The following is a 13,695-nucleotide window of genomic DNA, read 5'->3' as shown; positions in this document are numbered from 1 at the left end:
TAATTTTAGCTTTAATTTATTAATTTTATTTTATTGTGGAGACTCCCCACGATGAGCTTTTCGGCATTGAGGTCATGTGACCAATTTGAAAGGCCCCGCCCCTTTGTCATAGGTTGCTACAAGAAGCCTCCAGAAGCATGCTAGCACCGTTTGCCAGTTGGAACAAGTGGAGGTAAGACAGCCTTTTGCAAGCTCACCTTCTCCATGTCTTATTGGCGGCCATTTTGTACATGGAAGCAAAATTGACAGAACTGAACCATTTGGATGAATTACAGCATAACTTGGTTGAAAAACACTCCCCACAAGCAGTATTATGCTAACACCTGTTTTGTTTTGTTTGGCTAGTGAATGTGCTAACAGGTGTACTGTGTTAGCAGTTAGCTTGCGCTTCTGTTTGGTTGAACGGTGGCCATTTTAATTGCCGTTTGGCTCTGTGTTCCAACTTCCCTCCTCTATTTTTGTAAAAATAAAAAATGCGGTCTACATGCTCTGTCAAAAATGCTACCGTGTGTAAAATGGGCCACAATATGCAGTATATGAAATGCAATCTTGAGGCATTGGTTGTTTTTAGCTTAAAAAGAGGTGACAAACATGTAGGTCGACTTTAACTCAGCTGCTTTTTCAGTGGCATTTGGTGAAATAAGATGGCGGACAAATGGAATCATAAAGTTAACACAATGTTAACTAAAACAGTGAGGGTTTTTGTTATGCATTATTTAAAAGTGTACTTTTTACACTAAAATGACCAAGTATGGAGAATGAATGAATATATGAGTAGCTTGCACGCCAGAAGTAAGTCACTTAAACTTAAAGGTGTATTCAAGGATCTTTTGTCTCTCCATCTTCTGGGTGGATCATCTTGAAAATTGGTTCTCAATCTCATCAATCAATCTACCTTAATGACAAACGGATGTTTGGCTTCAACTTTTTGAGAAGATCTTTGAATACACCTTTAAGTGGCAGATTTTTTTCAATGGAGTTTGGCATCGGAACTTGGTTGGTAGGCAAAATTCCGACTTTGAAACCGGCTTCTGTTGGGCTTTGGGCCAGCTAAGGACACCGGCATGCGAGCAGCCTGTTGGCTTTTGGGCTGTGCCGACGGCTCAGTTTAAGAGAAACATAATCACCATAATAATAATAATCAACCCCCTGCAATAGGAGCGTTTGATTACAGGCTCACTTACGCACTAAATGACACGTTTGGACCGAGCAGAACCAGCCGGTAGGCCTACTGTGTGTGTATGTGTGCGTGCAGCTGGAGTTTTCGAGCTGTGACGTCAGCAGAGCAGAAGGCGAGTTGCTGTCGTCATCATGGTTCTGTTTCATTTCAGTGAACCCCCTTTTGTATCGCGAGTCACTTTTCGAGTATTATTATTGAGATTATTCATTCAATAGAAATGCTATGTTTGTTTGTTTGTTTTTTTAATATAAAACGCATTGATACAACAGGTGTCTGGTAGACGCTGTATAAAGGCGTTTTTCTGTTTTGTGGCTGAGCTAACTTATTTGGTGTAAGATTTTCTTGTGTTGTGCCTTATAGTCCATTTTGCTCCTTTCCGGTCTGTTTGTCCCAAACTGACGAGTTTTGTTGTCACCACGCTGGCAGGTCAAGCGTGTGCTGTCCTAGTGGTGCCTCACAGACGTCAGTTTTCCCACATTGTGTGAAGCGATGCCCTCCCTCTGCCTCTGTCCACCCCCCCACCGCGCCCAGGTAAAGAATGTGACGCAAGTTGGCTGTTTTTTCACTGTTGGGACTTGTTGGGAAGCACACGGAAGCCTTTTTGCAAACATTCACGTTTGACACATGAACAATGATAATAATATTGTACCCTTGAACATATAGAATATGCTCCTATAGCTACAGTGCGTGTAGTAGCGTGTGATAGTGCAGGCACGTGATGCCTATCAGTGCAAATGTCTTTCATAAGAAACACATTTGTAAAAGGAATTAAAATGTTGATAAATACGAAGTTTAAATAAATGTGGAAAACCCACTATTAAAACAAAAAGTCCCCATTAAAAAAAAAAAAAAAAAAATCCAAATATTTTTTTCCTCACTGAAGCAATTAAAATGAAACTGCAGAAAGATTTTTGCAATTTCTTACATGTTGACCTCCAACAATAATTACAAAATTAATTTCATGGACTAAAAATGCACAATTTTGTTACATGTTGTCTATGTTCACTATAAAGAATTGACTGTATAATTTGCAGTAAATAACTGGCAAAAAAAGTTGCCAGCTAAAATCTCAGTTAATTACTGTAAAAATCTATTACAGCATTTTAGTGTAATTTTTTTTTTTACTGTATAGAAATTAGTTACTGTAATACAGTATTCTCAAGTTACTGTAAACGAATACAGCATGAAATTTATATTCAGTAAAAAATGTATTTCAAAAAAATAGTATAGGCCTATATATGCAGCACAGATTTTTGAGATTTTTACCCGTTAATACTGTAAATTCTACAGCCAATTCTTGACAGTATGACGTGACGTCACGAGTGACGCTTGTAATCCAATCTTGAGCTTTTATTTCAATAGTAAACCTTCAAATGAGCGCAAAATCTCTTTTTATTATACTTATAATGCGTGCCTAATCCTGACTTCCACCTTGTTATCAGCCAAAGCACACAATCAATATCAGTCTAGTACTGATAGGATATCAATGACTCCTTGATTAGATGACTTCACGAGCACCTCGGAAATTGCGAAACTTGGCACGTTTTACATTAAAAAAAAAAGAATGACGCGATCGTATTTAATGCAAAGTGAAAGTGTCTTAACCGTTTCTCAACAAAACAATCATTTTTAATAAGGCTAAAAAAATTAGCGACTTGTGCAACATTTTTGCGCTTTATGGATGAAAAAAAAAAGCACACACACGGAAGCTTGTCTATATTGTTTTTTAAATCGAAGCATTTTTTTTTCGTTTGAATTTCTCTACAGAACAAGCAAGCACATAAAACGACAAATATTAGTATCTATTTACATGTGTTGTATGTACACGTAACAAGTCTTCAATCGCAAACAGACGAACAGGTCACATGACGAGTTGGTGCGCGACGGTGCCGCGCTGGACCCCCCACAAGCCCAAACCCAAGCCGGGCGGGGTCAGCTGTTGTACTGGCAGGCGTTGAGTCCCGACCCGGGACTCTGCAGGCCCCCGTAGCCGAAAGTGGGGTGGTGCTGCTTGGACTTGAGTCTGAGCGTGGCCAGGCCCGGGTTGCACGTTTCCCGGTAGACGCCGTACGGCGAACCGGGCGCACCGTACGGGCAGGCGGGCGACGACATGCCGGCGTTGAGGCCCGGCGGGTTGAGGTTGCCGATGTTGCTGAGGCCCGGCGGGGCGCCCATGGCGGCCGGCATGGCGGCCGCCTGCATGCTCATGCCGGAAATGGCCGCCGGCGACGACGACGAGAACATGGACACGGATTGCGACGTGAGCGGGCTCATGGAGTTGAAGAAGGGGAAGTTCTTGGCGGCCAGCGGCGCCGGGCCGTGCAGGCTTTTGTTGGTCCAGTTGTTGTAGGTGTAGGCGGCGGCCGCCGCCGGGTACATGTCGTCGTAGGGCTGCATCAGGCCGCTGAACTGCGGCAGGTAAGCGTTCTTGCAAAGGTCCATCTGCTGGTTCCGCTCGCGCTTCCGCCACTTGGCGCGACGGTTCTTGAACCAAACCTGAAAGAAAGCAACGCACGCGACCCGTCACAAATAGTCGAGACGTAGTAGGACTTGTGAAAAGGGACATTTGTGAACGTTGAGCAAAAATGTCTCATTGTGCTTAGGTACACCTGCAAAAATGCTACTTAAAAGAAATACATCTCCCCAAATTTTCATTTGTCCTATTTATTTTAGGTATACAATGTTTAATGGTTTAAAAAAAAAAAAACTCAAATGGGTTTTCCAAAATTTCGAATGCGTGTTCGTGATAACTTCAAAATTAGTTTGTCATCTTTAAAAAAAATATTTAAAAAAATGTCCACTTAACTTTATTGGGTACACCTGTAAAAAGTACATATTTAGATATACCGTCCAAAATAATATATTTTATTAAGTACATTCTACTTTAAAATGTCTCATTGGGTCACTTTATTTTGGTACACCTGCCAATATAATGTAAATGTGCCTTTACAGAAAATATCGAGTACCACCCTTTATTATTATTATTATTGTTGTTCGTGATTCAACTTTTCTTGACTTGTTTCTCGGGGTACCTAATATTTTGGCTGGGCGTGCATCAAATCTTTACATGAAAATACACATTTATATTTACTTAATCTTAAAAAAAAAAAAGAAAAGAAAAGAAAAAAAGTATAATGAACGTCCTGTCCTCTAAATTTTCCACAATGACAACATATATTTAATGTATGAGTGCAGGAATATAAATGTCAATTCAAATGTAAATATGGGGGCGCATAAAATGACAATAATTCAAATACAGCAACTTTTAAAACATTTAACACTGCCTGCTGCCAATACAATGAAAATATATGAATTTATTATTTCTCCCTATAGTTTGATGATGTGGGACTGAAATACATGGGCACTTTTTGGACATTTTTTTTTCCCCTCTAAATCATCAACTCAACATCAGTATATGTTAGCATCAGCACTTAATTAGAGCAAGTGATGTGCTGACTAAAACAATTATTTATTAGTCTTTTTTTTCTCTCCCCTCTACTTAAAAAAATAAATCTCTATGAGGCAGTTAAGAAAAGTTTTTTTACATTCTTATTTGACCGATACAGTTGGTCAAACTTTTGTAAAACTAAAAGTAAAAGCACATTTGTGACATTCGAATGAAAACCAATTTGTGCTGAATAAAAAAAAATAAAAATAAATATTACATCTGTGAGCACTTAAAAAAAAAAAAAAAAAACACTTGAAGCTCCTGCAGCTGCTGCCATTATAAACTTGTTTGGACATTCCAGATTAAAAACAAGAAGAAGACAAAGAAAAAGTGCATCTTGTGTGAAGTTCTTAACGGGCCAACTGCTTAAAACAAAAATGAAAAAAACATGCTCCTTTTTCATTATTATAATGAGCAACCTTGTCTCTATGCTGACGTCATCAAAACGCACTCGCCACCTTTTTTTTTTTTTAATGGCACAATGTCAAATCCAAAATTTTGAGGCAAGAAGTGGAATATGATGACGTTTATGCATCTTTAATATATAAAAAATAAATTGGTGGCGCAAGATGTACCTAATAAAATGACTGTAACACAGTTGCCTTTTGTATTTCTGTTTCAGCACGCCTATTTTTTTGTTTCTGTTTTATTGTCTGTGAATGCCATAAAAGATTTTTATAGTTTGCTGACAGACATATGCGGGCCACATTGGACAAACGTTGTTAGCTCATTCATTTTATGCAGCAGCACTTTTAGTTCGCCTTATAAATTGTCTTTGTGGTATTATATAGAATAAATATTGCTGAATGGGAAAACATCCGCAACAACTAAATGAACGTTGTCATATAATAAAATATAGCCCCAAAGCTGCCAAAAGTGCATTCAAATGACTCTTTAATTAATGCGCATTAATATATTATTTGCAAAGTCCACATCAGCAAAATTACTGCATGATATTTTATGAACATTTTATGGACTTTACTGTTAAATTATGGCTACACTTGTAAATATTCCTCTCAAAATTCGCCATTTTGAACTTTTACGCACGCCTTATGCGTATCACAAAATTTTGCATGCAGGCCACATTAAGTTTTATGTTAAATGTTAATGTAATATAATGTTAATGTAAATGTTACATTTAATGTAAAAATGCTGATTCAAGTAGTCCGCTCCAAAAAAAATACTTCATGTTCAACTTGTAAGTTGTAATGACTTTCTAACAATATTGCTCTAAAAAAAAATGTCCCAAATGACGTCATTTTGAACACCCCCAAATTTGTTTGCATTTTGTTTGTTAAATCCTTTTCGAGTAAATATTACTTCGAAAATACTCAATTTTAAAACTCATTTTAAAAACGCACGCCAGCAACACTTTTTTTTTATTTTTGTTTTTTATTTATTTTTTATTTTTTTAGTAACAGCTAGCGTTAAATTAAATATCCCTATAATCTTTTGTTTACTATACTGTCATCAAACACTGCAAATGTAATATTTCTTCCACAACATTTCAATTTAGAAGCTCACTTTTACTGTTTTTTTTTTTTTGTTGCGGTTGTTTTTAGAATAACAGTTTCCGGTTTATGATATACGTTCAGTAAACAATCTCAACGATGATCAAATGATCATTTTACTCTCACAAAATCCGAAGCATTTGTTGTCGAGTATTTGGTTTTCTTGCACGCTTACCCGGACTCTGGCCTCGGTGAGGTTGGTCCAGACGGCGATCTCCTCGCGCGTGCTCATGTCGGGGTATCGGTTCCGCTGGAAGGTGGCCTCCAGCTCCTGCAGCTGCTGGCTGGTGAAGTGCGTGCGCTGCCGCCGCTGCTTCTTCTTCTTGGGGTCGTCGGCGCCCGCGTCGTCGCTGCGCAGCTCGGCGACGCGGTCCTTCTCCGCTGAAAAAAAATAAATAAAAAATCGTCAGTGAATCAAGCGTGCAAGACAACAACAAAATCTTCTCAGCGTTTTTTCCATGCAGGTTTTTTTAAATTTATTTTCTTATCTTGCAAGCGTCTGAAGGCTTCATTATTATTAAAGGCCAATGTCAACACAGGCAAAGGTGAATGAACCCCACCGCCCCAAAAGGGAAATTGTCCTCCTCACACAAATCAAAAGTGGAAATGTTCAAGTTTGTTCTGTTTTCGAAAGAATGAGGCCACTCATGAAAGTCGTGCAAAACAAAACAAAAACTCACTTTTTTTTTTTTTTTGCGTTTTCAGGTCGATTTAAAAAGTCACTTTATTCCTTTTTTTTTTTTTAATGAAAGACTTGAATGAGTTTTGCATTCATATCAATGAACGTCAATCCAATGGAGGAAAAACATCTCTTAAATTAAAATAAAATATATAGAAAATAGATGTAATGGTGTTTATGAAATAAAATAAAATTAAATAAAACGTCTGTTATTAATTATTAGTCCAGTTTTGTGTCGTGTCAACACGTGCAAACGTTAACCCCAATTTAGAGGTGTACTGAACTCTTGAGAATCGTTATATTATTAATAAATAAATATTTGAATGCATGTTGGCTTGCAGTTTTGAACTTGGTTTATTTTGAAGGCTGATGTAAAAAAAAAACAAAAAAAAACAATGTAACTATTTTCTATTACAAAAAAAATATAACATAACATTTGTTTTGAATTTAGTTTCTTTGCATGGATGCATGAGAAACAAAAAAAGTAAAATGACAGTTTTTAATTATTTGTGCAAATTCGAGAAGTGAATCCCACATTCATGTTTGCATTTCATTTCTTATTTTTGATTTGGGTGCAAAATAATAAAATGACTGTTCCCTAAACTGCACTTTTGCTAACCTCGAAAACAGTTCAAACGTGTTCAGAAGTCACACATGTTCTCAAAACGATTTTTTTTTTAAAAACTTTCTTTAAGCGACACCAGTTAAAACTAAATCCACATTCGTGCCCTTAATATTATATTTTAAATGTGTGTTTTCCCATAAAAAGTCTGCATGCATTCGAATGCCTTTTAAAGCATATGTCATATATTTTCATATTATGCAGCCATCATGAATATTCGCAAACTATGGTGAAAAAATAAACTACTATGAGCATGTGTGGGCATTTTTAAATACTTAACACTTTATGTAAGATGACTTTCTTCAAGTTTTGAAAACATCCCGAAAATTGGTCATCAACTTACGCACGATGTCAACCAACTAAATTCAAATAAATGAATGTTTTCTATTTAACAAAAATAAAACACTTGACGATATACTTAATCAATAATCCGGAATTTGTCATCGAATTACACAAAAGTTCATTTAAATATCAATTAAAGCTAATTTTTCATTATTTTACATGGATGGTTTCTCACATGAGGTGGGCCTTTACGTCACGATATATTTTGAGTAAATAATCCTAAAAACGTCCTCAATAGGTCATTTTTCAACTTTTCCGCCCGCAAATTGGATCCCACGACCCCCTTTTCGTGTACCTGCCAACTCGGCGTCCGAAGACTCGCTGCTCGAGTGTTCTAAAGTCCCCCCGCGAGCGTTGGAGCTCCTCGGCTGCAAGTGGAACGCGGGGCCCACGTCGCGCGGGGCCTGCGGAGGCGGGGGAGGAGGAGCCGGGTTCGGGTTCGAGTTCGATTTCGGGTTGGCGTGCTGGGCCCGCGCCACGGCCGCGGCCTCGGAGAGTCTCTCCAAATTCATGACACCTTGGAGGAGATTAGAAAGGGAGGGATGCAGAGCGGTCAGTCCCGCGACGCATGCGCTGCGCGTGCAGGGTCCGAGGAAGCGACGCGCAGGAGAGTCCTCGCCGAAGCGGACGCGCGTGGCGACATGGGAAGAAGAGCGAGACAAAAGGCTCCACTATAGTCCCAAAAAAAAAACCAAAACAAAGAAAAAAGTGCAATTCTCTCGCGCGTCCAGCTCCTTCCACGCGAGTCGTGTGACCACATGCAGTTGAAGGAGAAGGTCGAGCTCCGCTTGCGTGGGACTCAATTCGAGTAGCCCCGCCCACGCTTGAGCCTGCCCCGACCGAGCGTGACGTCACCAGACTAGACCTAAAAGTTTGCAACGTGCAAATAAATCAGCAACTTTTTTTTTTTTCAAGAGTTATTTTTTAAGTGGCGTGGAACAAAAACACTCCCACGCAACGTCTCGGCACAAAAAAAAAAAAAAGATTCACCCGCAGAATCCACATGAAAAACTTTTGTCATTCCGATGCAAGCATATTTTTTTTTTCTGGGTGCAGGCATGTTTGTAATGTGTGCAGAGCAACGCCCCCACGCCTCACCACGGCCGATATATAAAAAGCGTGTATATGTGCTGAGCTGAGCAAACATTTGCCATCCAAACGGGCCTGCCCGGTTACTCTTTCCACATTTCAGGCAATACAAACGCATCCGATTAGCTGCGCGCGTGCGCGCGCGTGTGGTTGTTATCGCCTGAATTCCCAGGTGACCTTTTTGTCCAACAAGTCAACAATTAGCTCCAATAAATGTCAACAGGGTCAAGGCTCGTCTTTTCCCCAATTTTATTAGCCGTCATTGAATGCGTTACTTGCTTACAAGAAAACGGTTGAAAAAAATAACCCACATTTGGTCAAAAAAAAGACCCATTTGGGCTAAATTAACAACCCACACTTTTAAATCTGTCAAAACCCAAGTTTGGTTTAACATTGGACCGGCCTGCTTGAGTCAGTTTGACCCAACTTTGCGTTGTTTCTGTTTCGGCCCGCTTAACCATTGTTTTAAGAGTGTGATAACAAAAAACACGTTGGTTTAAAAAAAGAAGTAAAAAAAATGGACTGATCCACTATTTATTTCATTTTATTTTGATAAAAACGACCCCAAAATTGCGTATAGAATTGACCAAATGTCCGAGTTTAGTGATGGCAGCATGAGCTAGCTAGCTAGCTATAGCTAGCTAAAACTTTAAGAATAGGAATTTGTCTAAATGTTAATTCAAGTGCTGTAAGTGTTCATTTTTCATTTTTATGTTTTAGTATGCGATTTTTTGTGTGTGTGTGAATTCATAAATGTTTTTTTTTTTTTACACGAATCATCATTTCTTTTACTGCACCGACCGCTTCCAAATCCCGTTTAAGGAAAGATGAGCACCAAGTGTTTATTTTACGACTCACCTAATCAAACCACGCTTGAACGCAACATTTACTTGTGCCAATCATCATTTACAGCTTGGCATTTGAATCTGTCCTTTTTTTTGTCCCACAGTACTTGAATGCACCGGCACAATTTGATGACAACACAACACGTGTTGCTTCTGTATTGATTAGCATGTGACGTATAGATTTCACGTCTCAGCGCCCAATTTTTATCGAGTGGTCCTTGAATGCACCTCCTCAGATGTTTTTACAACTTTTTACGAGTGCGTTGAACTCATCGTGACCTGCTGTTTATACAAGTAATCCCAGGCTTGAGCTGGGATATATTCCGTTTTATTGAACGGTCACTGAAGGCAACGTTACCATATGACCTGACTCATCGTCTCTTCATGTCTAATTCCATTTGCCATTTTGACCGTTTTTAATGCATCGCGTCAGATGCTGTTTCTTTCTCTTTGTTTTACGACTGTTTATGACTCTTTTGAACCCATTGGACCTGCTGTTTTGAGCTGTACATCTGATTTTATTGAACGGCCATTGAACGCAACATTTACACCTGACTCCCAGTGTTTATTTCCTGATGTATTGACATTTGACAGCGGATTTCTTGGTGACTTTTTATTATGACATTGAACTCGCTGTGACTTGTGGCTTTACAACAAATAATAATGTGTGTGTGTATTTGGTGTGTGTGTGTGTTACCAGTTTTAATCTTATTCCGATTTTATTGAACGGTCTCTGAATGTAACGTGCGCTTCCCGTTTGAGCTGGTGTTGATAAAATAAACATGTAGTCCAAGTCCCTGAACGCACCACCACCATCTCCGCCAATTAAGTGGCCTTTGAGTGTCCTGTTCAATAGCAATAGTAAATATAAATGTTTAGATATTTTAATCATCAAATTCCGAGTTAACTACATTTTTTTTAATGACTTTTGAGTTCACATTTCCAGGTAGAATTTGAACTTTATTAATGGAAATTGCGACCTTTTGTTACGATGCTCGTGTTCCAAGTAACAACAGCCTTTGAACGCACCACTTTCCTAATAGTGACAGCTCACTCCGCCAGACCATTTTGCGTGTGCGTGCGTGTGTCAGGTCATCGTGCAGCGACTGGGAATCCCAGTCTGGGATTGTCATCGGCGCCACGACTCCTCTTGTAAGACTATTTTTTGACATGAGATCCCTGCAGTCGGACCGGAAAAGTCCCCCCGAAGGCCTTTCAATGCAAGACAAGCTGTCAGCAATCACTCTGCTATGTCTGATGTCGTTACGTTTCTCATTAAGGAGTTTATCTTTTGAGATTAATCGTTGATTAGTTTAAACATATTTTTTTCGTAGATTTTGATCTAAATGCGAATAAATGACGTCATATAGATTAAGTGTCTCGAAATAGACCACCAGGGTGATTATTTTTTCATAAAAGGTGCGATATATTCCTTTCCTATTCCTTTCAAAATGCTTCGTGATGCGTCACAGTCGTGCGTAAAGCGCAATTACGCATGCGTGGCTCAATCCAGCGTAAACATCAGATTAAATTGATCTGTTCTTTTTTTTTTTTCATCCTAACACCAGATGACGTCTTTGAGTAGCACTTGCACTTTAATGAATCGCCTAATTAGAGCCTCCTCCTGCCCATCCTGGCGAGAATCGCGCAGGATTGCCACGACTTGTTGATGCAGGCTGATAAATGGCCGCTAATGTTAACAAACGGAAAACCTCCCTGCAGCCTTCGCGGTCCCGCATCCCACTTCGCGTGTGATGGATGCCTTGAAAAAAGCCTTTCCATCCGGCACCCGCGGGTTAAAGGTCGGCGCTGCGTACATTTTCCCTGCAGGTCGAGAAGTGAGAATTAAAAAAAAAAGAAAAAAAAAAAAGAAAAAGAGGTCAAAACAAGAGCGACAAGCACTCGGCTGGAGCTCGCTTGGCGCGTAACAGGAGAAGGACACAGCTGATTATTACCTTGGTGATATACGTTTTTTTTGTTGTGTTTTTTTTTAGCCAACCGACAACCTGAAGGCCTTGCAGCAGATGTTAGGAAATATTTCAAATGAGCGCATAACTGACAGGAAAATGATTTAAAAATGCCACAAAATGCTTACTGTGTTTTGTATTGCAGTAACGATTGGGGTGTATTTTTTATTATTTATTTATTTATTTATTTATTGGGGGGGGGGTATAGTTTGAAAGAATATATTCATGTGGGGTTCTTGTCTTTAACACTATAACATTTGGTTAAAAACAAAAAAAAACAAAAAAAAAAAAAAAATTTGGGGTCAAAAATGGACCGATCCACTATACTTAGACACAATGACTTTTTCTATTTATTTATTTATTTATTTATTTATTTATTTATTTATTGGGGGGGGGGGGGGTAGTTTGAAAGAATATATTCATGTGGGGTTCTTGTCTTTAACACTATAACATTTGGTTAAAAACAAAACAAAACAAAAAAACAAAAAAAACAATTTGGGGTCAAAAATGGACCGATCCACTATACTTAGACACAATGACTTTTTCTATGTATTTATTTATTTATTTATTTATTTATTTATTTATTTATTCAAACTGACCCATTATTTTTTGTGTTTTTACAAAACCAACCAATGGGGTAGTTTTGTGCAAAACAACTAAAGGGGTTCGGTTCATTTTTGACCCAAATTATTTTTGACCCAAATTATTTGTGACCCAAATTATTTTTGACCCAACTGTTTTTAGAGTAAACGCAAGCTCAAACGCAAACATATAAGTTCCACCCGATTTATATAATTAATAAAACTCCTTAAGCCTTTTGTTATTCGAAGTTAGAATAGATTTTCGCCACCTCACAGCTCTTTCCTAAAAAACGCATTTGAAAACGTATACAATTTCAGAACCGGGCCACCCATTAGAAAAAAAAGGTGTCATCCCAAGAGTGACAAATGTGTTTTTATTGAGCGCACAAGAGCAGCAGATAAGTGAAAAGAAAACTTTTGGCTGGTGTCTTGTCACATTTTCGCGCGTCAGCATCCCCAATAGATGATTTGCTGACTAGGTATGCAACGTGCAATCGAATTGTAATTGTCAAGCAAGCGCTCGGCATGTACCTGCACCCACGCATGAGATGACGTTCTTGGACAGATTCAGTTCCATAATCCAGCTGCCTGCAAAACAAAACAAAACAAACAAAGAAAGAAAGCAGAAAGACACGTTGGAAGCAATAATATAAAGCCAAAATTAATCTGTTTAATGATTAGGGGGGGGCAAAAAAGCCTGTTGAAATTGTGTCCGACGATGCACAAATTATCCCGAAATGTTATACGGTGGATGGTGATAAGGATCTCTGCTATTTTTTTAAATTAGAAATTCCAAGGGAGTTTTGCGCGAGTAAATTAACGCTACATTTTAATTGGCAAACCACACTCACGCAGACCCCCCCACATTACCCCCACGAATTTTTCAGCCACTGCCAAAGATGTCTTAAGTTTAAGATGCTTCACTCCACCATCCATTAGAGAATCCAAACAGACAAGTACACTTAAAAAAATAAATAAATAAATAACAATCCTGTTTAAAATGAAGGCAATGTAGCACGTGTTAATATGTTTCGTCCTTACCGGTTGTATCTCCCAGCAGAAGGTTTAGAAAAAAAAAAGAAAAAAAAAGGGCGCTCAGCCTTCCGCCATGTGCGTAAAATCCAGACGTGGTGCGTTCACGTACATCGACTTGTTTGCTTTGTAGCGTGTGCAGCAGCTCTGCTTTTCTTGGGGTTGCGTGCCCTCGAAGTGACGTCATAGACCCCCCCCCCCACCCACACACACACACGCACTACCGCCAGCCCCATTCTCTCCATCATCCCCATCTTCCCCATCCCATAAAGATTAGACAGTTTATCAATGGAAAAAGGTGCAGAAAATGAAGCACATTTCCAAAATTTCCACCAGCTGTAAGGAGAATAAAAATTTGAAAATGATCCCACATGGAAGGTTAGGATTCAGTTTTGCACT

General features: G+C 38.9%; 2 protein-coding genes across 23 annotated transcripts in view; one reads left to right on the top strand and one right to left on the bottom strand.

Annotated features, from left to right (window-relative positions):
- The first annotated feature begins 98 nt into the window (after positions 1–98).
- LOC144006415 (uncharacterized) overlaps positions 99–13,695 on the top strand; it is a 59,087-nt gene continuing 45,490 nt past the window's right edge. For 18 of the 22 annotated variants that reach the window (XR_013279810.1, XR_013279809.1, XR_013279812.1 and 15 more), the window contains exons 1-2: positions 113–172; positions 1,607–1,711. Coding sequence is in view for 8 of the 22 variants with exons in the window: in XM_077505255.1 (XP_077361381.1) it covers positions 1,670–1,711 (42 nt within the window). In the remaining 14 variants the exon portion in view is untranslated. Of the gene's footprint in view, positions 173–1,606; positions 1,712–13,695 lie in introns of those variants that run through there. The other 4 variants (XM_077505261.1, XM_077505260.1, XM_077505258.1 and 1 more) reach the window with 2 other exon arrangements.
- Positions 2,891–13,410, bottom strand: pitx1 (paired-like homeodomain 1). Its single transcript, XM_077504864.1, has 5 exons — positions 13,306–13,410; positions 12,796–12,852; positions 8,078–8,299; positions 6,315–6,520; positions 2,891–3,676 (listed from the first exon to the last, which is right to left on the bottom strand). The coding sequence occupies exons 2-5, from the start codon at positions 12,839–12,841 to the stop codon at positions 3,113–3,115; spliced, it is 1,038 nt and encodes a 345-aa protein (XP_077360990.1). The 5' UTR covers positions 12,842–12,852; positions 13,306–13,410; the 3' UTR covers positions 2,891–3,112.

The sequence above is a fragment of the Festucalex cinctus genome, chromosome 18 (assembly GCF_051991245.1).
Source record: "Festucalex cinctus isolate MCC-2025b chromosome 18, RoL_Fcin_1.0, whole genome shotgun sequence".
NCBI lineage: Eukaryota > Metazoa > Chordata > Actinopteri > Syngnathiformes > Syngnathidae > Festucalex > Festucalex cinctus.
This window is presented reverse-complemented; position numbering and strand designations above follow the sequence as displayed.